Source organism: Manis pentadactyla, chromosome 11 (genome assembly GCF_030020395.1).
Source record: "Manis pentadactyla isolate mManPen7 chromosome 11, mManPen7.hap1, whole genome shotgun sequence".
Taxonomy (NCBI): domain Eukaryota; kingdom Metazoa; phylum Chordata; class Mammalia; order Pholidota; family Manidae; genus Manis; species Manis pentadactyla.
This window is the reverse complement of record NC_080029.1, coordinates 92,927,127-92,954,615: the sequence shown is the minus strand read 5'-3', so window position 1 is coordinate 92,954,615 and position 27,489 is coordinate 92,927,127. Positions and strand designations below refer to the sequence as shown.

Here is a 27,489-nt window from a genome sequence, read left to right as displayed (position 1 = left end):
CACCCTCCTCCGCCCAGAAGTGTCGGCCAACGCAGCCTGACTCTGCGGCCGGTGCGCGCCCTCCGCTGATTGGTGGCACCTCAGAGAAGTCGCGTTTTAATTGGGTCGCTGTCAGGTGTCTCTGCCGGCAGGTTCGGCTGCGCGAGCTCAGGGAGGCGGGTGAGTGAGGGCCGGGGGCGGTGGGGGAGTGGCTGGGGGCCGGGGGCGGTATCTGAGGGGGTGGGCTGGGTAAAGTGGGCTCGGTTGATGCCGAGGGCCGTGGTCAGCACCGGCTGGTGGGCGGCTTCGGAAAGAGGCCCTGTGGAGAGGCCTCAGTGTCAGCGCCGCGGGAGTGAGGCGCAGAAGGCGGGGGCGGGCAAAGGTTGCTGGGGTCGGGATGGGAGGGCGGTGTTCTTGACCGGGAGCTGTGTGAGGCGCGACAGAGGAGGGGGTCAGCGAGAGCAGAGGTGGGCGCGTGAGGGTCTGCGTAAGGAAGAGGAAGTGCTGCGGAGCAGTGGGGTCGGCAGGGGAGGTCTGTGTGCGGGGGCGTGGGAGTGGAGTCCACGGGCGGTAGGCTTGAGGAGGGGATTTTCGCAGAGAGGTGAGCCTGGAGAAGGGGGTAGTGTAAGGAAAGAATGGATCTTAGGCAGTCTTTGTCGGGGATCGTTGAGGGTTCGCTGTATGTTACCGAGTGTGGTAACGCAACTGAGGGTTTGAGAGACTGTAATGCTCGGGAATCAGTGACTGAGAGGATTAGTTAGGGTATGGGATTCGTTGATCAGTGATGGGGAGGGAGCAGCAGTCAGTCTGGGGAGTGGTTAGGGGAGTCGATGAAGAGTCATTTTAGCAAGATACGGAAAGAAAGCAGTATGAGTGAGTTGATACTGAGAACGAGGGCATCAGCACAGTTCATCAGTGTCAGAATAAGGGTTTGTATAAAGATTTAAGACTGCATCAGGAAGGAACGAAGAGGTCCACTGTTGCAGGTGGGAAAGAGACGGTGTTGGTTGGCAGAGTAGGTTTACTGTATTGGAAGTATTCCTGCCTGGACTCTGTCTTGGTAGCTCCCCTTCACCACTGATTGAGCCCTCCATCAAGTGCATGGTGATGAGGAAAGTAGAGAACTATTGCAAGCAGCTCTGAATTGTCAGGGAAAAAGAAGTTACACAGTTTATGTGCCTTCTACCCCTTCTCCAGATCTGATTTAACATACATGTTCCAGAGAAGATTGCCTACTTGCCCCTCCTTTTCTCCTTACCTCCCTCCCTCTCCCCTTACCTACCTATCCCCTCCCACCCTCTTTGCCTTCTTTCCACCCTGACTCAGGCCAGAGTAAGGCTTCCCCTTAGCCTAATGTAGAGTCTGACTTTTCCTTGCTTCCAAAACAAAGTATTGAGGGAGAGGGGGAAGGGGTAAAGGGTGCAGAAAACAGGGGAATAGCTCTTGGAACACATTAAATCCAAACTTCTCCCAGAGGTACATCTAAATAAATCCTGGCATATTTCATAACTATTTCCATCAGGCTTCTATTTTTGCTTTGTTAACTATAAATTTAGACCTTTCATCTCTCCTCAGCTCAGTATCTGTGAGCAGACTCTCCTTCCCCATAGTGTTACCATCCTGTTACAGAATTGTAATAGAATTTTGAGAACATGACTGCATACATTCAGTAGAAAATCAGGAAGGGCTTAGGAAAAGAAAAGTGAAGGATTAAGAATATTAGACATGAAATCTTAAGCTGTTGAACAGTAATTGCAATGGGGTGTGTGGGGTGACTTGATAATATGGGTGAATGTAGTAACCACAATGTTGCTCATGTGAAGTCTTCCTAAGATTGTATATCAGTCATACCTTAATAAAAAAAATGCTAAATCTTAAAAAAAGAAAAAGAATATTAGACATGAGAGAAAGCTTCTGCTTCAGAGAAAGGATAAAGAGTGCAAACAAATTCTGTTTAAGCTATTCAGGGACCTTGGGAATGCAAGTCATGAAAATTGGGCCAACTCACCGAAAAGGTGTTCAGAGAGATAGCCTGTTAATCAAGAGGGGGGGTGTATGTGTAAGACCTATAGTGCACAACTAGAAATGTTAATTCTAAGTAGGCAGTGGTGCTCCCATGGTGGTTGAGCAACATAGACAAGCAGATGATGAAAACTGGGAAGGTCGAAGTCTGTATAAAAGTTAGCTATAACTTTCTAAAAACTGCAAATCCCACTTGTAATGGAAGGGTTTAAAATAAAAATACAAGAGGTAGTTATTGAAAATTAAATGTCTGTAAGACTAAATCCATTTACTTAAAGAGTGTGTGGATTTCATTAGTGTTATTGGTCAGTAATTTCTGAGAACTTTTGGAGAACATGGAAAATTGCTGATGTGTGACTCAAATTTATTCTTGGAAAAAAATAACAGATACCCATATCCCCACAAGCTAGTATTAACAAATGTTAACCTTTTGTATATTTGCTTCAGATTTTTAAAACATTAAAATAAACATTATAGATAAGATTTATAGATGAAGTCCCATTGGAACTCTTCTCATTTCTGTTCTCCCTCTCCTCAGACATAACCACTATCATGAATTTGTTGTCCTTCTTTTCAATCTGTGTTTTTTTACTTCAACCAATTATGGACACAATCACAAACATGTATTTTTTACTTACTCAGACAGAATTGTACTGCATGTGTATTTTCCACAGTTTGCACTTGGAAGCTGCCCATGTTATATAGAGCTTTGGTTCATTTTTAAAATTGCTGTTAGTCTATCATTTGTATACACTACGCTGTATTTATCCATTCTTCTACTTGTGACATCTGAGTTGTTTTCACTTTTTCCCATTACCAACAGTGAGGTTATGGACATCCTTGCACATGTCTTATATGGAAGAGTTTCTCTGAATCAGGGTTTCTAAACTGGTACTATTGACGTTTTGAATTAGGTAATTCTTTGTGGTGGGGGAATGTCTTACACATTTTAGAATGTTTAGCATCATCCCCGGCCTTTATGCCAAAAAGCACCTCCCCATTTGTGACAGCCAAATATGTCTCCTGACACATGTCTCCTGCACAGCATAATCACAATTGGCTAAGAACCACTACTCCAGGTGTATGACAAAGTGCAACTGTGAGGTTGTGCTGACTCAAGTTTAAGGCTTACAGTGTTTTCGCTGATTATGGCTCTAGGCAGGATTTATTTTCCCCCACTAGCTTCTGGTGTGAGGGACCTTGGTCTGGACCAGATATTGGTTCATAGTACCATGAGATGGTGGAGAGAAAACTGAGATTTCAGTTTGAGAATGGGTTGGAGGCTGCATATGGATGCCTGTATTCTCAACCTCCCAGCCAGCACTAGACCTCTTTCCTTGAACAGAGAGATGGGGCCATAGGAGATTTTAATGTTATGATATAATGCTTAGAACATAGGGTACCCTCAGTAAATGTTTTTTAGTTGATCTTTGGTAGCAATAAAAAGGGGGGGTCGGTAAGGACAAAAGCAGCTGAGCCCTCTGGCTCCTCTGCCCTTGGATTAAATCCCTGAGTTCAGGGACAACTGTGGAAAGTTGGAGAAGGGCTAGGAACATTTTGGAATGAATCCAAAGTTTGAAATGTCACTCTAACCTTCTCTTCTGGTAGGAATCAACAGTAGTCTTCCATGAGGAACTGCCTTTCCCATTTGCTGCTGGAGTTACTGGTGTTTCCTGCTGGCAGAATTGGGGACATGCCAGCACAGTAAGGGTTAATCTACTGATCCTCTTACCAGTCTCACGTTTGGGGGTGGGGTGAGCAGGGAGGAAAAGGGGGACCTTGCTTTTCTCTTTCAGACCTTTAGCCATTTCAAGTCATAGCCCACATGATTCTTTTCCTGTTACCCCTAGTCCCTTTGTGGTTGCCTCTTAATTTTTCATTCCCCATCCTTGATTCCCACCCACTGCCATTGGACTTGGGTGCTGAGCTAATGGGATACCTTCCCCTACAGAGCGGGATGAGTGGGTGCTTCGGCGGGGATGTGGGCATTGCCGGCCAGTGAGGGCGAGAGCGCCACAGCCCACTTCTTCCTTGGAGCTGGAGATGAGGGGCTGGGCACCCGTGGAATAGGCATGAGGACAGAAGAGAGTGACAGCGAGCTCCTTGAGGATGAGGAGGATGAAGTGGTAAGACTAGGGAAAATGATGGAACTCGGTGCTGGGAACCCTGTTGTAGAGACTTGAGATTCCATTGAGTGGAGACACTTTTCTTTCTTTCCAAAATGTACAAACTCCCTGTCATAAATAGACCCTATCCTGATTAAGGGGAAGGGTAGTGGAAATTGGTTAGATTACCTCTCTTTGAAGCCCCTGCCTTTATGTTCTCCTCCTATTGTCTTTTGGTTATTGGTTCTTTGGCTCTTCTGCCTGAGCACACATATCCTCCTGTGGAAAGGCTCCTATTATTTAGGTGGTAGAATCCCTACAGATTTAGACCTCAGTTAGGAGAGAACCTTTATTCTGTCCTGGCAAGAAATTGTGCCCTAAGGAGATGAGGCTGTTCCCTGATAGGGATGGTCTAGGTGGAAAGTTACTGAGTTCCTGACAGCACTTCCTCTCTGTAGCCTCCTGAACCTCAGATCATTGTTGGCATCTGTGCCATGACCAAGAAATCCAAGTCCAAGCCAATGACCCAAATTCTAGAGCGACTTTGCAGATTTGACTACCTGACTGTTATCATCCTGGGAGAAGATGTGATCCTCAATGAACCTGTGGAAAACTGGCCATCCTGCCACTGCCTCATCTCCTTCCACTCCAAAGGTTGGGAGTCTGTAAAGGAAAATGGGAAGGTGTGGTGTTGGGAATGCTGGGCTGGGAAATGAGGTTCTCACTGTCAACGAGTAAAGATGCCATCAGCTCTTCCTGGCACATCTGGAGAACAGTGCAGAGGGGTTTGCTTTCCCTGTGTCTTGGAGGAGCTGCTGGGGGATAGTTTAAAGCCCTTATTCAAACTTCAGCATAGCTCTAAGGCTGTGAGGATCTCTGAAGGGACCCTAAAGATAATTTCTTTTTTACTTTTTCCTGATGGATATTCTAGACTTGGAAGTTGGACAGAAGGATAAATGATGGGTTGGATGGTTAGAGTTCAGTGGCAGCTAGTAGTTTTAATATGTCTTTTATTTCTTTTAAGTAATGTCTCATTTCTCTTAAATAATATCTCTTATTTCTCTGTTTTCTCACTCTATGTTTCTTTCACTATCTTTCTCTGGTCTCTCAATTTCCTTTCTCAATCCCAGGATTTCCTCTGGACAAAGCTGTTGCTTACTCCAAGCTTCGAAACCCCTTTCTTATCAATGACCTGGCTATGCAGTATTACATCCAGGATAGGTACAGCTTTCTATTGAATGGTGGGATGGGTGGCCCTGAGATCATGCCTGTTTAGAGAACCCACTCTGGAAGGGGCAGAGACAAACAAACGTGCTTAATTTTTGTACCAAACCCTCTTGAGATCTATTCCCAGGTATCTCCCAGTTCCTGAGCAAATGAAATCCCTAGCCTCTCCCCTTAGTCACTATATTCTACCTCTCCCAGCTAATTTATTTGGGGTGACAGGAGGGAGGTGTACCGGATTCTGCAGGAGGAGGGTATTGATCTGCCTCGATATGCTGTGCTCAACCGTGACCCTGCCCGGCCTGAGGGTAAGTACTTGGCCTTTCTAGTCCTGCCCTACCTGCTTTCTATGACAGCCCAGTTCTCCGTCCTCTAGACATGTCCTTTGTACTATCTGTCTAAGCGAGGCTTTGAGTATTGGATTATGGGTAGAATTAGAGTCATGAGTCTTTGGACAGAGCCTTGAACCTCTTACAAAGGTATTATTACATTTATATGCCATATGGATATCACCATATCTATTACCAATATGTGGTCCTAGAAATTTTAGAGTTATGGAGATTAAAACTCAAGAGAAATGGGAATTGGAAATGTTCCACACCCTTAGGCCCTAAAAATGACCACATACCTACCTTTCAGAGTGCAACCTGATAGAAGGTGAGGACCAGGTAGAAGTAAATGGAGCTGTCTTTCCCAAGCCCTTTGTGGAGAAGCCAGTGAGTGCAGAGGACCACAATGTTTACATCTACTACCCCAGCTCAGCTGGAGGAGGAAGCCAGCGCCTCTTCCGTAAGGTGTGGGGGACATTTGAGTATTTGGGGAGTCAGAGAGGTAGAGGGACAGTGAGTTTGTGGGGAGGGAAGTTGAAGGATTTGGGGACAAGAGAGAAGAACATTTTTTTCTTCCTTTTCCTAAAAGATTGGCAGCCGAAGCAGCGTTTACTCTCCTGAGAGCAGCGTCCGAAAGACAGGGTCATACATCTATGAGGAGTTTATGCCAACAGATGGCACGGATGTCAAGGTTATGGTGGATACAGGGATTTAAGAGGTTATAAATGTCTGGGTGGGATGGGGTGCTTGGGAAGCAAGTGGAAGTATGTGGAGGGGGTCATAGAAAATATAATGTGAGTGTGATTGGCTTTCATAATCAAGTGAAGATAGCAAGTGGGGGAAGTAGACAGTTACATTGTCACTATCAGAGCAAGGGCAAGGGTGATGGAAATAGTATAATGTTGGTCAGTAACTTATTAATAAGCTAGACGTTAGTACTGGGGTTCCTATGGGAAAACTTCGTAATGATACTTTAGTCAGTTTCAGTAAGAAGCATGTCAGTCTCCTTTTTCTTAATACTCAGGGGTGTTTTTGTTTTTGTTTACTCTGAAACTAGTCTACAGACCTAGTGCTCATGTTGTCTTCTCACATGCAGGGTGAGCTTGGGCATACTCAGTGATGCTCTGTACCTGCAGGTGTATACAGTGGGGCCAGACTATGCCCATGCTGAAGCCAGAAAATCTCCAGCTTTGGATGGGAAGGTCGAACGAGACAGTGAAGGGAAAGAGATTCGATATCCAGTTATGCTGACCGCCATGGAAAAGCTGGTGGCCCGGAAAGTCTGCGTAGCTTTTAAGGTGGTGGAAGGCCCATAGGGGCAAGGGGTGCTGTGGAATGAGGGACAGAGATAGGGGTAGCGGTCTTCAAAGAAAGAGTAGCTCTCTTGTTCTCATCTTGCCTCTTTCCCCTGCAGCAAACAGTTTGTGGTTTTGACCTTCTTCGTGCCAATGGTCACTCCTTTGTGTGTGATGTCAATGGCTTCAGTTTTGTCAAGAATTCAATGAAATACTATGATGACTGTGCCAAGATTTTGGGGTAAGGGACACAAGTTCTGGGCTGGGGAGAAGAGAGTTAGAAAGCATTTACCTTATTTTAAATATTATAAAAATGATTTAAAATTGAAAAAGGAAAATAGACAAAGGGCTCTTCAGCTTTCTTGCCTTCCCAACACTGCACTCCCTGGAGGTAATTATTGTTAGCAGGTTTGGATATAACAGTGTGTCTTTTTCTGCCATGTAGAAAGAAATTATATTTATTGTACTAAAAGTGACCATACACATAACACTGTTTTATAACTTGACTTAAAAAAATCATGTAATACTTAAAATATTTAAAATATATAAGGAATGACAAATATGGGGAGTACCTGTGTGTTCACTATCGAGGTTAAGAAATAAAATATTAAGAATATAGTTAAAGCCCTATATACCCCTTGCTAATTACATCCCCTTTGCTCCCACCAGAGGGAATAATAATCCTTAATTTGGTGTTTGTCATTCCCATGCCTTTATTAATATTTTTACTACATATATGGGGGTGCTGTTTTCTGCATGTGTTTAGACTTTGTATTATGTATTCTTCTACAACTTGCTAGTTTTCATGAGTTTCATTTATACATGTAGTTCTGGTTCATTCATTTTCACACAGCTTCTTCATATTTCTCCTTCTAGGAACACCATAATGCGGGAGCTTGCCCCACAGTTCCAGATCCCATGGTCCATCCCCACAGAGGCTGAGGACATCCCCATTGTCCCTACCACATCTGGAACCATGTAAGCAAAACTAAAAAATCTGAGTAACCTACTTAAGGCATGTAAGTCAGACCAGTGGTTACTTCCTGTTCCTCTGCTGTCTGACTCGTGGAGCCTGGGTTTCTTCTAAGGCAATTACCTTAACCCTACCTGTATTCCTAATCTTGGAGTCTTTCCTCTGTTCTTTGACACATTGAGTAGCATGAAATGATGTGTGGTGGTATGGGCTGGGATGGGGGAGAGACTCTAACAAAATTCCCTATCTTAGGATGGAACTTCGTTGCGTCATTGCAATTATCCGTCATGGGGATCGTACCCCCAAGCAGAAGATGAAGATGGAGGTGACACACCCAAGGTAGGAGGAGTGTCCTAATTTAGACAAATAAATTTCTGTGAGGGGAAGGGGAAGGAGTAGCAAACAGAGACTTTGACTATCTCACCCCAAACTGAAGCTTCTCCTTATTTCTTCAGGTTTTTTAGTCTCTTTGAAAGACACGGTGGCTACAAGACAGGGAAGTTAAAGCTAAAGCGGCCTGAACAGCTACAGGTAAGGTGTTGAATCTGGCTTGGGGGAGCCATGCTGTGGGAAATATAGAGGGTGTGGGGTTTGGGGGCCTCAATGAGAGGCCAGGATGAAAGGCTAACTGGCCAGGACTTAGCTTCCTCCATGGATTCTTTGTTAACTTCCCCAGGAGGTGCTGGACATCACAAGGTTGCTATTGGCTGAACTGGAGAAAGAACCAGGTGGTGAGATTGAGGAGAAGACTGGGAAACTAGAGCAGCTGAAATCTGTGCTGGAGATGTGAGAAAGGGGATAGGAGAAGGGAGCCAATAACAATGAAAGTTGGGTGCTGGGGTAGAAAGTAAACTGTGAGTTTATCCTGCAGGTATGGTCACTTCTCAGGCATCAACCGGAAGGTGCAGCTGACTTACTACCCTCATGGAGTAAAAGCTTCTAATGAAAGGCAAGGTAAGATATAGTACCCTATAACCTTCTTAGATCTCTTATTCTTGACCCCTTAGATGATCTCTACCCCAAATTACCTTTCTGGGCTCCTCAGAAGACCTAACATTTAGAAGTCCCTGCTGCTTTCCTTAGATCTAGACCTACTCACTGCCTCTTATTCCCGCAGACCATCAGAGGGAGGCTCTGGCCCCATCTCTATTGCTGGTACTGAAATGGGGTGGAGAACTGACTCCCGCAGGCCGTGTTCAGGCTGAGGAGCTGGGACGAGCTTTTCGCTGCATGTACCCTGGAGGACAGGGTAAGTGTTGGGGTAAATACCTAGCAGGGCTGGGATAAGATGGTTAGAGAATAAATTGGGGAAATGAAGAGCAGAGGCAGTGGAGAAGTGAAAGGGGAAATGAGCATTCTTTCCTCCATGTAGGTATTTATAGCAATCCCTTCCCAATTCCCCCTTTCCTCCCAGGTGACTATGCTGGCTTCCCTGGTTGCGGGCTGCTTCGTCTCCATAGCACTTTCCGCCATGATCTCAAAATCTATGCCTCTGATGAGGGCCGTGTCCAGATGACCGCTGCTGCCTTTGCCAAGGTGCACACTACAGTTCTTCCACAGTTCCAGCTTCCAGTAGGAAGAGAAGCAGAGAGTTTGGAGAATGAGTTGGGAAATTTCAGGGTATTTATGTACCAATTTAGAGGTTTCTGCTTGTGTCTGTCCCCATTCTATAGTACTGAAAACGAGCTGAGAATAATTAGTTGGGGATAGACCCCGTGACCTGTACCCCAGCTCTCCAAGCCAGCTCTCATTTGATCCTTAGGGCAATCTAGGTCCAGGGGGATTAGACCGGAAGGAAAACTAATAGACTTGTGCTTCCCCTCCAGGGCCTTCTGGCTCTAGAAGGGGAACTGACACCCATTTTGGTACAAATGGTGAAGAGTGCCAACATGAATGGGCTCCTGGACAGCGATGGTGATTCCTTGAGCAGCTGCCAGCGCCGGGTAAAGGCTCGGCTGCACCATATTTTGCAGCAGGATGCATCCTTTGGCCCTGAGGATTATGATCAGGTCAGGTTCTCCCTATCTTTGTGCTCAACATACCTCTGATTCCAAATTCCTAGAATTCTAAGTGGTAGTGATCAATAATAGTAATTACTATGTGCCAGGCACTTTTTTATGTTGTTTGCATACATTATCTCATTTAATCCTCACCCTTTGAGAGATGTATGGGTCTAAAATCTCTTACTCACAATATCAAAATAAAAAATATTTTTATAAGTTTGGCACCAAGATTCATTTGGTAGGAAAACCTGACATGATAAGACTATTTCTAATCCATGTTTATCCCATTCAGTGTAAATGTTATTCATTTTAGAAATACTAGTGTGTTTGGTTATGTCCTAGGCCCTCCTGGAGGTAGTATAGAACATATGGCATATGCACTGTGTTAACTTCCTAAAGTCAAAAAAAGTCTCAACTTTACAGCACAGCTGGTCCCAAGGATTTTGAATGATTTTAGTTATCCAGTGCTTTGTAAAAACTACCCCCAAAACTCAGTAACTTGAAACATAACCACTTTATTATCTTACAGTTCTAAGCTCAACTGTTCTTCCTTGGAATTATTCCTAAGATTGCTCAAATGTCCAGATGTTGGGGCTGGAACCATGTGGAGGCTTGACTGGGATGCTGGGGTGGCTGAGCTTTCTTCTTCATGCTCTTCCTATTGTCTCAAAGCCTCTCCTTTCCACATTCTTCTCCATGTGCTTTCTCTAGCATGGTAGCTGGACTTCTTATAAACGGTAGCTTAGAATCCCCCCAAACAGAAGATCCAAGCTCTTTTAAAGTATAGGTCCAGAATCACACAGTATAACTTTGTTATTTTGTATTGTTTCGGCAGTCACAGGTGAGCCCAGATTCAAGGGAAGGGAAAGGTAACAAATAATTACTGAACATCTTTAACCCACCATAAGAACTGTGAACCTGTACTACTTTCCCCCCATTTTACAGATGAGGAGACCTAGGTTCAGAAGTATTTAAACAACCTTTTCAAAGTCATCCAGCTAGTATGAAGCTAAGGAGTCTAAACTGAGAGCCCAGGCTATTAGCTACTACAGTACACCTCACAGTATAATCACAGTAGATCATATGCCAGACAATGATTTTCCACCATCCTACCACTGATAGCTCCTCATTTCTGATAGGTTCATTTTTTAAAATTACTTTTTAAAGTTGTAGTACTACTTTAACCACCTTTAAGTGTACAGTTCAGTGGCATTAAGTACATTCACACTGTTGTGTAACCAGCCATTTCTGATAGGTTCTAAGTGAGCTAAGTAGCTGAGCACATGCTTAGAGAATGGCATTTTCTGTGTTCTTCTCTGAGCAGGTCCTAATAAGGGCATAACCTTTTTCCCTTTTTTTTTTTCCCCTTATTTTTTAATCCATTGCTCAATGTCAAATCCAAAAAGGCTGAGGCATCTTTACTTCCTCCCTTGCTTCCTTTTGGTTGCAAGAATTGAACTTGCCCTCACAAGGCTCAGCTATAATGTGTGCATTCCACCCACAATAGAAGTGTAATCTACTTCTGAGGCAGCACCTCTACTCCAGGTTCAAGCTGACATCTTGTTTAGAGGAATAAGATAATATCACCTCTATGACCCACTCATGAAAATATCCTGTGGGGATTTTGAGGGATTTTGATTTAATCTTTATTCCTGAGCATTTTCCATGTATCTTTTAGAACCCCCAAGAAAACAACTAAGTCTATTTTATTTTCTTGCAACTCTAAGACTTTTAAGATAAACCCTTCTTAGATGACTCATTTGAAAGCCCTGGAACTGGTAGTTTGCCCAGTAGCCTAGGAATGCTCCCTGGAGTGAGCTGACAAACAGACCTCATTTGCAGGCAGTCTTTGGAATAAGCTTACAGGAACCTTGGCAGTTGACACTGAGCTTATATTGCTTTTCTTCTCTCCCCCACAGCTGGCCCCCACTGGAAGTACTTCCCTACTCAACTCCATGGCTATTATCCAAAATCCTGTGAAAGTCTGTGATCAGGTATTTGCCCTGATTGAAAACCTTACTCAACAGATCCAGGAACGGATGCAGGACCCCAAGTCTGCAGGTGGGTATGAATACTACTATCTTCCCTTCAAGGTTTCAGGTATGGATGGGCTCCTGAGGCACTCCTGTGTCTTCTCCTAAATGTCTGAGACAAAACATCTTCATCTCTCTGGTTCTACTTCAGATTTGTTAGCGTCTTCTGTTTAAGGTAGAATTTTTGGCTTTGTTTGATTGCCCATCTTCCCTCTAGACCTACAACTCTACCACAGTGAGACACTAGAGCTAATGCTACAGCGTTGGAGCAAGCTGGAGCGTGACTTTCGACAGAAGAGTGGGCGCTATGATATCAGTAAGATCCCTGACATCTATGACTGTGTCAAGTATGATGTGCAGCACAATGGGAGTCTGGGACTTCAAGGCACAGCAGAGTTGCTACATCTCTCTAAGGCACTGGCTGATGTTGTCATTCCCCAGGTGTGTCTCATATAAGGGATCTAGCCTGGGGACAGGGGCATTGGGGAAGGAAGGAGAGAAAGGGCAGAAAGGTGGGAACCCTGGGAAAGAAACCTAGAGAAGGAATTAGTTGAGTTGCTGCAATTCTCAGTGTCCATCCTGGCTCTGAGTAAGTACAGGAGGCTAAGTGAGGAGAAACCTGGAGAGGCGGAATGTGGTAGATGTGAAAGAATCCCTAGACCTGAGTTAAAGATAAACATGATCTTGGGCCTGGGGGTATGAGGCAAGAGGAAAACAAGATTCACGGAGGTACTTATTCCTGGCCTATGGCCCCTAGGAGTATGGGATCAGTCGGGAGGAGAAACTGGAGATTGCAGTGGGCTTCTGTCTTCCACTGTTGAGGAAGATACTACTTGACCTTCAGAGAACGCACGAGGATGAGTCTGTCAACAAGCTGCATCCCCTGTGAGGGAGGGCTGGGAGGGGTGCTGGATGGAGGGAGGGGCATGTCCGGGAGCACTGGGGGAATCCAGGCTGGGACAGCTTGGGAAACTGAGAATAAAAGGGATCCTGGGATGGAGAGGAGAGGTCTTTGAGGTGGGAGGAGGAAGTTTGTGGAGGGGTGGGAAGAGGATTATCTCACAGTGTGCGTGACTTAGCTGTCATCTCAGGTATTCCCGAGGAGTGCTCTCACCAGGCCGCCATGTTCGCACACGTCTCTATTTCACCAGTGAAAGCCACGTCCACTCCCTACTCAGTGTCTTCCGTTATGGGGGACTTCTTGATGTAAGGATCCTTCTTCCTTCAGCCTGTGAACGTCTTTTCCCAACATTCTTTTACTCTCTTCCTCAAGTTTCTTTTTTACTGTAACCTTTCTCTATTCTCCTTGTCTCCCTGCCCAGGACTCCCTGTCCTTGGGCATCGGCTTACCTCTTCTTGTGTTCTTTAGGAAACCCAGGATAAACAATGGCAACGGGCCTTGGCTTATCTTAGCGCCATCTCAGAGCTCAACTACATGACCCAAATTGTCATCATGCTTTACGAGGACAACACACGGGTGAGGAGCTAACGGTGGGATGGGGAGAGGACCCCTTCTTTCTCCTCCATTCCACTTTAGGAAAACACTTTCTTATTCTTAGAATGTGTAGACTCCACCTAGGTGTGGCAACTAAGCACAGCATGACACAGAGCACCCGGGAGGTTCCCACTGGAACAGAAAAACTTGGTGTGTGCCAGAGAGATATCATAGAATATAGCTCTGACATTAGGGAGGACAGGGAATTTGGGATGATATTATAATGAGTTACCCTCTCAATATTGTTACACATGCACCTTCTTCATCTGGCTACACAAAGATATCTTTAAGTGTGCTGCTGTATGCACTGTAGCAAAGCTGAATTATTGGATGGAGAGGGTTGTAGGACTGAAGTTGGAAAGTCATGTACAGTGGTGAATCTCTCATGATGGAGGCAAGTGAATGAGGGTCCTGTGACACTAGACTATAGTTAAGGGGAAGCTATAATAGATCAGCCCCAGAGTTGGGTAAGATACTGAAATGTCAGCCATTGGGGGATATATCTTCTTGAGTTTCTTTCTGTTGTTCCTGTCTGGTCTTCCACCATCATATCAGCTTCTCCATTCCTGCCCCTTAATCTGGGGTTGCCCCGTAGGATACCTTGTCAGAGGAGCGGTTCCATGTGGAGTTGCACTTCAGCCCTGGAGTGAAAGGTGTTGAGGAAGAAGGCAGTGCCCCAACTGGCTGTGGATTCCGCCCAGCCTCTTCTGAGGTGGGTCAGAGTGCTGGGATCTTGGACTGGATGATTTAGGAACAAAGTGGTGAGAAACTTAGAAATAGTACAGGGAGGTAAAAGAACGGGAGGTCTGGGATTAGGAGATGGAAGGCCATTCACACCTCTCCTATCTGTGCTTGTTGTTGGATAGAATGAAGAGCTGAAAACAGACCAAGGCAGTATGGAGAACCTTTGCCCAGGGAAGGCATCAGATGAGCCGGACCGGGCACTGCAGAGTTCACCCCAGCCTACCGAGGGGCCTGGCCTCCCAAGGAGATCACCCCTCATTCGTAACCGAAAAGCTGGCTCCATGGAGGTAATGAGAGGGGCTTAGGAGAAAGAAGTGGTAGAAGTGCTCATAAGACAATATCCATGAATCCTCTGAATTCCCTTAGGGGTACTCTTGGAACCTTAAGCAGAGTCCTCCTGCCCTGTGGGATATGTTTTACTTAATCTCTCTTTCACAGCTGATCTCCCAATAAAGCTCATTTAAACCTGTTGCTAGTTGAGATTAAAGAGATGCCATTGAGAGGTGCTTCAGAGAGAAGCATTTTAAGAGATGAGATTGAGGAGGATGCCTCTGGATGAATTTGAAAAAGCAGTACTTTAAAAGGAAATACAGTAGAAACAGTATGAACTCTGGGCTAAAATCCCAATCTGATACTTAGAAGCTGTGTGACCTTGGACTGGTAACTTCTCCAAGCCTCAATATTTTTCATCTGTAAAATACAAGTAATATTCACCCTATAGATGCTCAGTAAGCAGTAACTATAATAACAATACAATTGATATTTTAAAGGCCAGGCCCTCTCCATCTCTTTATTGCCTTGGGTAAAAAATTACAACTCAGACAAGAGAAAATACAAGGCACTTTAATTTAATCCCTTTAGGGTTGGTTAACTCTATGCTCATTCCAGAAAGGGAATCAGTTCTGGAGGTCTGTCTGTCTTCCCTTTGTTCTGATGAGGTTTATTGGCCTGGGCCTATGTTCTGCTATTCTTGGAGTTTGTCTGTAGTCCTCGTTCTAGTTCTCTAGTGTAGAAGAAGGAACTGATGGAAGTCTCACATTTTACCCAGCTAACTGTCCTGGGTTTTTTGTTTTGGACTTTTTTCCTGGAAAGATTCTTTTTCTCTGTGGCCCAGGGCCACTTCTTCTGACTCCCTGATTCATCCCTGTGTTAGGTCCTGCTTTGACAGATGACTGTGTTCACTTGACTTTGTGCCAGCTCTCTGTCTTAAACTGGTCTTTCCAATTTAGGACTACCTCAGACAAATGTATAACTAGCTTACATAGGTTCAGCCAGAGGTTTACAGTACATATTTTGGAAAAATCTGAGAAGAAAAACTGCAGTCTCTGTTCTGGATTCATCCTTTTCTTCCTGATTATTTTAAGGTGGATTTGAAATTGTGAATGCTGAATTTCTTTAGGTGGGGAATGCATCATTTTCTCTTTGTGATGTAAGTTAATTTGGTATTCATAGTACACTCGTGCCCTGTAAACTCATGTGAATAGATCAAATGGACTGATGACATCTAATCTTCCATCAATCAACTACTTCTCCACATCTAAATGTCTTCCTCATTCATATGGTCTGCCAGTCTCTCTGGCACTGTTGTGCTTGACCCCCTTTTTTCCTTCTGATTTAAGCAGTCAAGAGATAGACAAAGCAGAGCTCTCTGTGAATCATTTCTATGACCTGATGAGATTCACTTTTTTCTTTCAGGCATACAGAAAGCTTCCTGTTGTAATTCCTTCCTTTTAGTTACTGGTGATGCTTATACCATATACCATGGCCCATCCAGGAGAATGGTTGCCCAAGATATTTGTTCCTGTTGTTCACAAGAAAATCTCTCTGCTTTCTGGTCACACAGGCTTTTAATGTTAAAGTTTCCTCTCCTTGTTCTGTAACATAGGCATTGGTAGTCTTATCCTTATCAAGTCCTATCCTTTCTTCTCCTCCTGTCATCTCATATTTTTGGGCAGTTTTAGAATACAAAATCTGTGCCCTTCATACCAGCTGTACCCTAGGCAGTCATCCTCTCCAGCCATATAACCACCTGTGCCCAATGGACACTGGGGCTTTGGGGAACCTGGGGGTTAAAGGAACCATGACCGGCTTTCCACCCGGTCTGATTGCAGGTCATGAACATGCAGTGCACGGGGAACCTGGACCTGATGCCCTTGCGGGGACGCCGCCGCCGGAGGTCAGGAGACCTCCCCCGGCCTTCCCCAGCCATCGGTCTTCAGCCCCAGGCTGTATCCACAACTCACTTGGCATCGTGCACACAGGTGTCCCTCCCTACCTCACCTACCTTTTCTGCCTCTATCTTTACCTTTTGGGACCTAGGGACTCAGAACACTGTCTTGGGGGGACAGGGCAGAGTATGTTGGGGGTTGTGTGATTGGGCCCTAGTAAGCTTTTTAGATATCAGTTTCATGTCTCCAAAGTGGAAGGGAGGGCTTCTTGGTTCAGATAAGAAACTGAGTATGGTTACTCTAGCTATGGTTACAGTTACCTGTCGCATGGCCAGACTTCATTTCTTATTGTGATTGGCTTTCTGAGTCTTGTGGAGGGATAGATAAGATTAAGGAAGCTGCTCTGCTGAGAACTGAGAATGGTTGAAAATAATGATTTGTCAGATTTGAGACAGGAGGGCTATGGGGACAGGCATCTTGGAAATATAAGTGCCTTCTAGTGTAGAAGGATTCCCGGGACAGTTCCCTGTGCAAAGTACATTCTGTGTTTCCTTTTCATTCTTCTTTCCCCATAAAAATCCTTTGGTTCTTCCAAACTTTCTGACATTGCCTGGCTTTGTAGGGGCAGGAATTCAGGACCTGGGTTTCAACATCTCGCTTGAGGTGGCAAATGGTAATATAGAGTCCTTTTTCTCCAGGTGCTTTCTGAGACTTCATCCTCCAGGCCTGGTGGCTACCGGCTCTTCTCATCTTCACGGCCACCGACGGAGATGAAGCAGAGTGGCCTAGGTATGGTTTCCCAGTGTCTCTCACCTGTTGTTGGGAAGGGTATCTGTCTGTTCTTCAGAGTCTACTGTGGGAAAGCTTAGTCATGGGAATTGGGGTCATCCAGTGAATGAAATTGTTGGGTGGGGCCAGGGAGGATGAATTGGCAGAGCCATATTTAAGTGTGAATTTTGATCCCAGATGATTGTTTCCATTCCAGGAAGGTGTTTGTCTTTTGTTTTTCTACACCAATCCCTATCTCTCTGGCTGATGGGCATTTTTGTGGCTTCCCCTTTCATTCTTTATCTGTGCCTCCAATCTAGCTACACCTTAAGGGGCCATGGAGACTCTGAACCTTCAAAATTATCAGAGACAGAGCTATAAATAGAGGTACTTGTGACCCCTATAAGTGTCACATTCCTCATTTGGAGAACTTAGGCCATGTCTTCCTCCGAGACCCATGTTTATTATGTCCCTGCTTTGGTCCCTCCTACCTCCATGCCCTCTCCATCATCCTCTCCTAATCCTGTAATTTTTTTTTTCCTTCCTTCCTGAAAATTGAGGGACAAATCAGACTGGTGTAGTGGCAGAGGCTTCTCTCAGGACTTTGAGGGAAAGTCTCTTGATTTTTTTGATTCCTGGAGAGGGGTGGAGAACATCATTCAACTTTTCCTAAGAACACAGACTGCAGGAAGGACCAAGCCTCAGAGGGTATTGTATTCTTTGGGAGTGGGGAGTGGTCCTTGGGAGGGTCTTGTGAGCCAGTGCCTTGTGAGCCAGTAACTAGAACTGGCGGCTAGAGACAATTGTGTGGGGTCTGGACTTGCTCTCCTGGCTCTACTATCCTGTCCTATTATTTTTTCCATTTAGGTCCTTTCATTTTTCTGTTACCTTTGTCCTTGGCATCTAATTTCTTGGCCCCAAAATGGTCAGCATTTGGACCAGCAAGGGGGAGAAAGGTTTTGGTGACTTTCCAGGCTCATTTTATAGGAGTGGGCTGCCTTCTGGATCCCTGAAATGAGTAGATGGTTTGGGGCATGAAAATAAGTGACAAATGGATAGATTTGATATATGGACTTCTCTTCCCAGAAGTTCCAGTAAAGAATAGGCTTTAGGAAGGCCAGAAAAGAGGATAGGTGTGTTTGGCCTAGTTAATTGGCAGTGCTGTCAGGAACAAGGCAGAAGCATGGACATGGGACTGCTTGACAGATGGTGGTGGTAAGGTAGACTACCTTCTGAGATGATTCAAAGACTGGGCAGGGCAGGATTGGCAGGACTGTACCGGAAAACTATTTAGTGGAGGAAGTAAATGTAGAACAAAGCTTGGGGTGGTCTGGGATGGAGCCAGCTGGTTTCAGCTTCTCTGAAGAAGAGCAGACATATTTAGCAATCCTTATTACTCTTGGAACCCATTGTAGAATCTGAGCATGAAAGGTAGGAGAGGTTATGCATAGAGGAGCAGTCCTGATTTCCCAGATGGAGATTATCAGCCCTTTGAGCTTCTTAATTTCTCTAGTGACCCTGAAATTCTGGGACCCCAAAAACCCTTCCTTGTGGGCTTAAAGGAAACTGATCTCTCCTCTCTACTCTGTCCATCTGCCCTGTGAATGTTAAGTTCCCAAGCCAACCCAGGGTCTTTGGCTAAGATGGATTTAGAAATAGAGGGACAAATCCCACAAACTTGGGTGATAATCTTGTCTCTTCCTGCCCATTCTGTCCTTGTGGGCTATAGTAGGAGAGGGGCCATGGAGTCAAAACCCTACTTTTAATCAGATATTTGAGGCAGTACTTGGCTTGGTTTATTTCCTTAAGAGATTTTTATATTTTATTTACTCCTCTGATTGGCAATAGAGCTCTTCTTTGAACCTGTATATGTGGGCATCTGGCTTTGAGCATAGGGCGTACAAGACAAAGTTTTGAGAGCAGACAAAAACATATCTTTTTTGTTGCTTCCTGCTTACCAGGTCCTCTTTCTTGGTAGGGTGCTTAGCACATAGTAGGCATGCTCTGCATATAATCATCTGACTTTTCACATGCTTTTCAATTTGTGTCCATCTTCACTTCAGAAACAATGGACTGTTTCTTCTTGATGAAAAGATGATTATGTTTTTTCTAACTGAACACGGTTGATTCTTGAGTCAGGAGCCCTGGATTCTAGTCCAGGTTAGCTCCTAACCAATTATATGTCTTTGAGCAAATGAGATCCTATTTTAATCTCTGTTTCTTCATCTCTGAAATAAGAAGGTTGAACTTTATGATTTTTGAGTCCCTTCCAGCTTTAACCATTCAGGGGTCTCATACTTTCTCTCTTGGGAAAGGTAAGAAGGACTAAAGGGATGTAGAAAGGGTGAATGGTGGACGAAGAATTTAGGAGGAATTAGAATTTATGAGAACTTGGAATTTGAGCTGAGGGCTCAAGTCTTAGTCTCTAGTTTCAAAGTTCTTTCCTTCTAAGTCTTAAGGGACTAGATTTCTGGGTTCCTTAAACCCTATATCCAGGGTAAGAGGCACTGAATTAAATCTAGGGAGATTTAGAGGGGTCTATATCTAGAGAGATCTTCCTATTCTTTTAGCTTTCCTGAGAGCCACCTGGAAAGCACAGTCTATCTCTTTGAGTAGCTTTGAGTCCCCTAATATAACTAATCCTATATTTGTTTTGGCCTCTTATCTGCCATGTAGTTCTTCAAGAGAACTCCCACTTTGCTTGCCCAGTGTGACTATGGACAGTAGTGAAAGCTGCTTGTGGTTATGTCCTCTGGCCACATCATGGTGGCTCTGAATGGCTATGTGTGTATATCTCGATGTTGTCATGTGAAGTTCGTACTTCTGTGTGGTAATTGCAGCTTTGCGTGGCTACTAATGCACTCCCGGCCTTGCAGGCTCACAGTGTACAGGGCTGTTCAGCACCACAGTGCTGGGTGGCTCCTCCAGCGCCCCGAATCTTCAGGACTACGCCCGCAGCCATGGCAAAAAGCTACCACCTGCCAGTCTGAAGCACCGAGATGGTATGTGGGTGGGTTTTGGGGGGCAACTCTTCTTTATTTGTCCCCCAGCAAGGACACAGCTCAAGAACTATTCAAGCTTAAGATGGCACTGACACTGGCCTTATAACAAGTTTTCTTCATTATTTACAGAGGGGAGAAGGATCCAAGACCCCATCCACCCCTCCATTTGCATTCCCTTTTGCCATACAAATACTACTTATTTATGCTTATCCCTTCATAATCTCCCACATACAGCCCTGCTACATCAATTTACTCCACCTTTGTATTCTTTCCTGGATTCTGTAGGGGTAAAGACCAAGGAGGATTATCCATGATCAGGAAGAATCTCTTTTAATCAGGCAGTGGAGCCTTGATTAAAATCTAGGATATCAGGGTTGGGGAATTTGCTCAGCCAAGGCAGGAAAGATGATATGGAAAGAGACTGAGGGAAGGGATGAAAGTTTCTACAAAGATTTTATTTCCAAATGACCAGAAAGAGGATGTGGTGGTGAAATCAGGGCTGTCTGTGGGCCTGTATCATATTATGGTAGGGATGACACATGGATTCCTAAGAGGAAATTATATGAAAGGAAAAGATTGAAATGTGATAATTAGGAATCTAAGGGGTGGGGTGGTAGCAGGTCACATGCTAACTATAAAGAACAGAGTATATTGTGGGCAAACTCCAGAACAGAGGGTGGGGACGGGGGTGGGTATAATCCCCATGATGTCTTTTCTCCCCAGAGCTCTTGTTTGTCCCGGCCGTAAAACGATTTTCTGTGTCGTTTGCAAAGCATCCGACTAACGGTACGTTTGCTTCTGACTCAATGTCATTCCTCCTCACCATGTCACCTCCAGGCACTTAACCTCTGAGTTCTGACACTGACTTTGCCTTTCCTTCCACTGTGTTGACACCCTGCTATCTCTGAATGAACCACTCACTAAGTGTCCCTTTTGGGACATACCCCTTTTGACAAACCTTAGCCTTGGCTGCAGCCTGGCTGTCCTATCCCTGTGGCAACCCAGGGTCTTACTTCCATGGTCACCATCATCACTATTGTGTCACTTTTTCAGCATCATCACTAAAACATTGATTAAACCTCTCCCATTCCCATCACATGACTTTGTACAAACATAATGGTTCCCTGTGTTAGGAAGAGAATACTATTTCTGATATCATCCCCATTTCTTCTCTCTTCATTTCTTCCCTCACTCCTCAGCTTATACAATTTTGACCTTACTGTATTTTTCTCCAACTCTTTTGTTGGAGTGTATGACTCATTTGTTTCTCCTTTGGAATGTGCTGCAGTTCCCAGTTCCCAAGCCTACCCATAAGGGGACTGGTCTTGAGTGTTTAGTGTCCCATTTTCATATTCTTATCTCCTCCCATTGTGTGTATTTTGTGTGACTCTTGTGCTCCTGACATCTCCTTTATGTTACTACTAACCTAGGGCCTGAGCCTAGAAAATAGGAGCCCAGACTGATTTGGGATAAAAGAGAGAAAGGAAGGAGTAGGAGGTAGTAGGTAGAGGAAAAGGGTTTTTTCAGTTTTTGCATGTGGATTCCATGTAGACCCAGCCTACTGCTGTCTCAGAGAGGCTTGAAGTAAAGAGTAGAGATGTCTACCGGGGGTTCTGGGGGAGCTTAGGGATGAGCAATATTTCAAGAATAATGAAGAATGGGGTCTCCCACACTCAGGTGGGAGAGTTTAGAGATCTATGTAAACCAAAAACTGAAGGTCTGTGGTCTCTTTGTGGGGTATGACAGGGGAGCCCCCAGCTTACTCCTTGTGTTATCCTTTACATCCTTAGTTTCTCTCTGCATTATGTCTTGTCTTCAAGGTAAATCCAGTTTTGTTATGGCTTTCTTCTGTCTAAGAACTAAGTCTCTCCAAGGGGGTAAAATTAGCCTAGCTTTCTGGCTGAAAAAACCTCCAAGTACTGATCCCCTGCTCCTTAGCCAGGGACAGCTGCTGGACTTTATTTTGGCCCAGTCAGGCCATACATCTCCTCCAGGCACTGCTAAAATCTCCCTAGGTTGATGAGCCTGTACTTGATCAGGTTATAACCCCATCCCAACCTCAGATCCCATGTGTGTCTAGCAGGAGTTCCCCATTCAGAGTGGCATGGCTGTGCCTACATATTTAGCTTCAAGCTCTTCTGGCCTTTATATGCTGTAGTAGAACCTTGTGCACCAACCCCAACCCTACAGCCTGGGACTTGGACTTAGGTGACATGTTACTTAGGGCACAGAATATAGTATCTGGAACTTGGGCTCCTGAAATTAGAGCTAAGTAATAGTTTTAGCCTAAAACTAATCCTAGTTCTTAGGCTCTGTGAAAAGAGAGATAAATTCATAAAACAGGTCCTGAAACCTATATATCTCTAGTTCCCTGAAGCCTTGGTTAGCAGCCTCACCAGTTGAAGAAAAGAAGAATTAATTCTACCAAAAGGAGGAGAGGAAGAAAAACCTGGACAATTCAGGTATAGTGCAGGAGAACAAACTCAAGATCTCCAACACCCTGCACACTTCTTCAGGGGTCTTCTGGCTTTTGTTCTTATACTTGAGCGTGGAGGCTAAAGTGCTTGAGAAACCAGAATCTGGGATCTACCTTTTGGCAGCAGGAGAAATTTGGAGCTATTGTGTCTCTTGCTGAAGATGATCTAGATTTAATCTGGCCCTTAGGACAATATGAGGGCTCTACCTCATGGCCAGATCTTGCTTGACTAACCCAGCAATTATAGAGTAAATTCTGTCTCTGCAATTGCTGTGGCAGATCAGTCACAGCAGTATACCAACCTACTGTCCTGTCCTCACTATCTCCTTGCCATAATGTCTTCCTTTGAAAAAGTAGCTGGAAAAATTGGACTTGGATTTGGAAAGGAGGCAAGACAATGCTGTCTCCTTGCTTTGATGGGAGGACATCAGAGCTTATCCCTGCTTCTATTCCTGATAAGCTTCTGTCACACCCTGTGACTGCATCAAGTGTATAAATATGTCTTATTACTAGACTGCACACTGAACTCACCAAAGTAAACTAATACAGTGGGAAGAGACTGTGGCTCAACCTCATCCAGAATGTCAGAGTGTGCCCACTGGATTTACCAAGCCCATTATCTTCTAGGGTCCTACACACTGTGGCCACTGGTAAAGTTGAAACCTCTCTTAACATCCAAACTAGGGTCTCTGGAAACCATAGTGTCGTGGGACTCACCCTGTGGAACCAGCTCTGTTCCTTGAGTCCTGAGCAGTCATCCTCAGCTACCTTGACCCTACCTTCTTTATGCCAACATCCTGTCAGCAGGTCTTAAGACCCCATACCTTTTCCACAATCTCTTTTTCCTACTATTTCTCTTTCACACCCTTCCACATGACTTTCACTGTCTTCAACCTTTTGTGAATTGCATATATTCACAGTTTGCCAAGCAGCTAAAACAATAAGTGGTTCAGGATCAAAGCTTTTCTACTCATCAGCAGAACAAAGTACAGTTAGGCTCACTAGCAGTGGAAAGAAAATATAAAATTATCTAACTGATGGCTTCTGTAATGGATACTGTGTCCCCTAAGTCCTGAGATATATGCAAACATTTAAAAAATCTGTATATTTGAACAAGAGTAAAAGATGTAGTCAATACTGACATTTTTACATATTCCATTTTTTACATACTCTGTTTTAAAGGATTCCTACATCTGATTTTCTATCAGTCTCCTCTGCCAGCTGCCTAACACCAACCCTGTCTTCGGCTATCTTAAGAGTCTAGTCCAGGGGGCCTGGCCTGAGCCTTTAGATGCTTTTTTAGCTTCAAACTTGATCTTGATACCTTATACCATTCTTGACCCTCTTCTGTAATTGACTCTAAATTTTTTTGTATCTATCACAACATCATAAATGTATTTGTCTGAGAAGCAGCCACTAACTAGAGTTTGTCCAAGAATAGTCAGGGACACTGGAGCTCCAATCAAGGCTCCCAGCAACAGAACTGACAGCTTACCCCAGCCCAGAATGATGTGACTGCTGTTGGCAAGCACTGACTGACTTAAGCTCTGCAAGAAAGGAGGGCCTTGTTGGATGATGGGGTCTCACTTGCCCCTTCTTCTAGACTCACTGTGTGATGCCAACACTCTTCTTCCTTGCAAGAGATGCCCAGTGGCTCTGACCATCTCTGCTTCTCTTAGCTCACCTTGGAGCTGAGTGGCCCCCACCTCCCAGTAATGCTTGTGCCAGTCAGTACCCCCCTCATTATCTCTCCCTCTTCTCTTTATCTTTGTGCTTCCTGCCGTGGCCCCCCACCCCCTCCAGAGCTGCTGGATGACCAGCACCCTGTGGTCCGGTTGCTGCGCAGTTTTTCCTCTGACTGCCCAAGGGGCCGGCCAGTCTCCTTGGATGCCACGCTGGCGCATCACCTGCACCAGTGCTCCTACCACCTGCGCCTCTTCCGGAACTGGCTGCGCTCAGGCCAGGATGACCCCGAGTGCCTCTACGGTACCCCTGCCACCAAGCTGACTGCTGCCACTACCCTGGCTGGGACTGACTGCTTTGCTTATTGCATTTCTGGCAGGAGAGCCCACCTATTCCTTTCTCCTCCTTACCTTAAAGTTATGTGACTTGAATTTAGTTGCTTGAATGGATTGGAGCCAGATTGCCTGGTAGCTGTAGCATTGGCTGCTCATTCCCTTCCTATTCTCCTCCCTCACTGCCTCCTAATGTTATTCATTCCCAGTTCTGTTCAGCATAGGAGTAGTCTCTTGCCCTAGAATCTGTTCTTGTCTCCATAACCCTCTGCTACCACAATCTTCAAATCCAAGTATTTTTCTAGCCACTCTGAGGGACTAGAGATTATACCTCTCTTGCCTTTCTGCCACAAGAGTATAGGGAGAAGTTGAGGCACAGAAGTCTCAGCTGAATCCTTGAGTCAAACAAGGGCCAGAGGTTAAAAGATGGTCAGGTATAATCTTTTTGAGTTAGAGATTTGGTTTTTAGTGAACAGGAGGCTATGTCTTGCAGAGATATTGCTGTCCTGCATACCCCTCTTATTCCCTTTAAGGAGATGTAAAGGAGGCACAGACACATTTGAGGACTTAAGAAAGCAGTTGGGATGTATGCTTCTTGATCTTCCAACAGGCACTTTTTTTTTTTCAATTAACAGGCCCTGGAATTAGGGTTACACCTTTAGGTTTACCCTTTACCCCACTCAGACTTGTGGACTTACTTTGGAATTGTTGGGTTCAGAGCAGAGAATCAGTATTTATTTTCTTCTAGGAGGTTTGCCTCATTTTTATTATGAAATAGAGAAATCCTAGCACATGTGGGGGCTCCCAGTGAGAGCAGAAGAGAAAAACTTTGATGTGATGGAAATGACCAAGAAAGAACTTCCATCCCCTAGCCCATTCATGCATGTGGTTTTCCTGGGCTGAGCTTCATGTGTATTGCATGCACTGCAGCTTGCTTCCAAATATTCTAGGCTTTCTACCCGGATCCTAAATCTGCATGAACCCATCCTCAGATTCCATGCCCTGCTCCTTAATCTGGTTCTCTTTTACATGATACCTGAAGTCTGCTGTTTCTTACCATTTCCATGACCTCCCTACCTCATTTAGACCTACAGTTTCACCCCTTACCTCTGGACCTTTTATTCTCCCAGAAAGCACAAGAACAATATAGATGCTTACCCTATTGGGATTCTGTTGATTTTTCCATGGGATATTACAGGCACTCCATAGGTAGGATGAGAAGTGATTTGGTTCACCTGGAGATCTTAGCTTGTAGACTTTTGAGGAAATCTGGAGGTGAGAGAAACAGGCTCCTGTAGGGGCTCTAAAGAGTACCCTCTCCTGAGAATCTTGGATACCCCACACTCCAAAAGCCTCGGACTCTCCTGATGGCTCTCAGGGATTCTCCATATTTCCTTGGTCAGTTGGGGTATATCTGGCAATAACTTTGACTTTGCCGATCTCTTTTCTAACAGGATTTGAAGGGTGCTCCATGGTGCCTACCATCTACCCCCTGGAAACACTGCATAATGCCCTTTCGTTGCGTCAAGTGAGTGAATTCCTGAGTAGAGTTTGCCAGCGTCACACTGATGCCCAAGCACATGCATCTGCAGGTATGGAAAATACTCTTATCTTGTACCCCTATCTCTGCTCCCATTCCTGTGCTTCCTAGAACATGAGTAATACATTAAAAGATAGGCATCCAAAAAGACACAAAAGTAGCCTTAAAAAAATTATTGAATTGCATAAGCCAACTCAACATCAGAAAATATCACTCCTTCCAAAGTTAGTTCATAAATCTAATATGATCCCAATAAAACTGCTGCTGCTTTTCTAAGATTAGACAAGTCAATTCTCAAGTTCTAATTGAAAAATAAACAAGCAAGAATAGCCAAGAAAGCCTCCAAAAGAATAATGAAAGGGGTACTAGCCCTATCAGATTTAAAACATCATACAAAACTTCTATAATAAAAATATCCAATTGGTATATGAATAGACTAATCAAACAAGATAGAAAATCTAGAAATAGATAAAGTTAGCATTTCAAAATACTGGGGGAAAGATAGACTTTTTAATAAATGCAGTTGGCACAACTGAATAATCATTTGATAAAAATTAAAATTGAATCCATACTTTATGCTATACTAGGATAAACTCCATATGAATCAGAAGTCTAAATGCAAATATTAAGCAGTAGGTAGCTCCAAGGGTTTGTCGTTCCATAGAAACACTGAAAAAATCAAGCAAAATGGTCAGAATCAACTTTGTCAGAACTCTGGAAAACAGTCAAAGGTTTGTAGTAACCAGGAAAAAGCTCAATCAAGGAAGAGGCAACCTAAAACTGTCAGGGAGCTTTCTAGCATTTTACTTGCTCTTGTTTTACCCCCTCCTGACTTTGGCAGCATTCATGAAGATGGCAGCCCATGTTCTCAGTGTAGGACCCAGCTCTCTGGTTCTAGCGAGAGCAGAACAGACCTTATTCTCAAAGAATTGTGTCTGTTGGCCACCTGAAGGACTGACATAGGATGCTTACCTTTGTTTCACCTAAGTCGGAACTCAGTCAGGTCAGAAAAGTGGCTGTGCAGAGGGTGTTCCTTGAAAACATTGTAAGGAAATGAACATGCTGCTGCCTGGGGCAAAAATTATAGTTGAGGCAAACCACTGTACTGAAAGCCTGAGATGAAAACTTAGGGAGAGAGTTGCTTTGGGAAATGAGAGCATTCAGAAGTGCTCACATAAACTGGGGAATTTAGAAGCCATGTGTATGCCCACGTGTATGAACATGCACATGTGTATGTGGAAAAGACACAAGAAGACCATAAGCTTTCATCTTCGGCAGAACTCTAGACTCAGCGCAAGCAGGAAGTGAAGGCTAAGGT

At 44.5% G+C, this 27,489-nt stretch overlaps 1 protein-coding gene across 28 annotated transcripts in view; it reads left to right on the top strand.

The window, feature by feature from the left end:
- The window catches only part of PPIP5K1 (diphosphoinositol pentakisphosphate kinase 1), a 42,524-nt gene continuing 15,035 nt past the window's right edge, over positions 1-27,489 (top strand). Inside the window, exons 1-31 of one of the 28 annotated variants that reach the window (XR_008992586.1) lie at positions 1-159; positions 3,610-3,705; positions 3,953-4,127; positions 4,565-4,760; positions 5,237-5,327; positions 5,553-5,638; positions 5,970-6,124; positions 6,249-6,350; positions 6,796-6,957; positions 7,074-7,195; positions 7,831-7,932; positions 8,180-8,266; positions 8,383-8,458; positions 8,604-8,713; positions 8,799-8,881; positions 9,045-9,176; positions 9,342-9,463; positions 9,754-9,936; positions 11,850-11,991; positions 12,181-12,404; positions 12,721-12,848; positions 13,055-13,169; positions 13,333-13,440; positions 14,054-14,170; positions 14,325-14,489; positions 16,314-16,463; positions 17,069-17,159; positions 17,710-17,846; positions 20,015-20,140; positions 20,864-20,926; positions 26,086-26,162. Coding sequence is in view for 21 of the 28 variants with exons in the window: in XM_036923625.2 (XP_036779520.2) it covers positions 3,981-4,127; positions 4,565-4,760; positions 5,237-5,327; positions 5,553-5,638; positions 5,970-6,124; positions 6,249-6,350; positions 6,796-6,957; positions 7,074-7,195; positions 7,831-7,932; positions 8,180-8,266; positions 8,383-8,458; positions 8,604-8,713; positions 8,799-8,881; positions 9,045-9,176; positions 9,342-9,463; positions 9,754-9,936; positions 11,850-11,991; positions 12,181-12,404; positions 12,721-12,848; positions 13,055-13,169; positions 13,333-13,440; positions 14,054-14,170; positions 14,325-14,489; positions 16,314-16,463; positions 17,069-17,159; positions 20,015-20,140; positions 20,864-20,926; positions 24,420-24,602; positions 26,086-26,223 (3,706 nt within the window). In the remaining 7 variants the exon portion in view is untranslated. Of the gene's footprint in view, positions 160-427; positions 447-3,609; positions 3,706-3,952; positions 4,128-4,564; positions 4,761-5,236; positions 5,328-5,552; positions 5,639-5,969; positions 6,125-6,248; positions 6,378-6,755; positions 6,958-7,073; positions 7,196-7,830; positions 7,933-8,179; positions 8,267-8,382; positions 8,459-8,603; positions 8,714-8,798; positions 8,882-9,044; positions 9,177-9,341; positions 9,464-9,753; positions 9,937-11,849; positions 11,992-12,180; positions 12,405-12,720; positions 12,849-13,054; positions 13,170-13,332; positions 13,441-14,053; positions 14,171-14,324; positions 14,490-16,313; positions 16,464-17,068; positions 17,160-17,709; positions 17,847-20,014; positions 20,141-20,863; positions 20,929-22,483; positions 22,603-24,419; positions 24,603-26,085; positions 26,224-27,489 lie in introns of those variants that run through there. The other 27 variants (XR_008992589.1, XR_008992587.1, XR_008992588.1 and 24 more) reach the window with 27 other exon arrangements.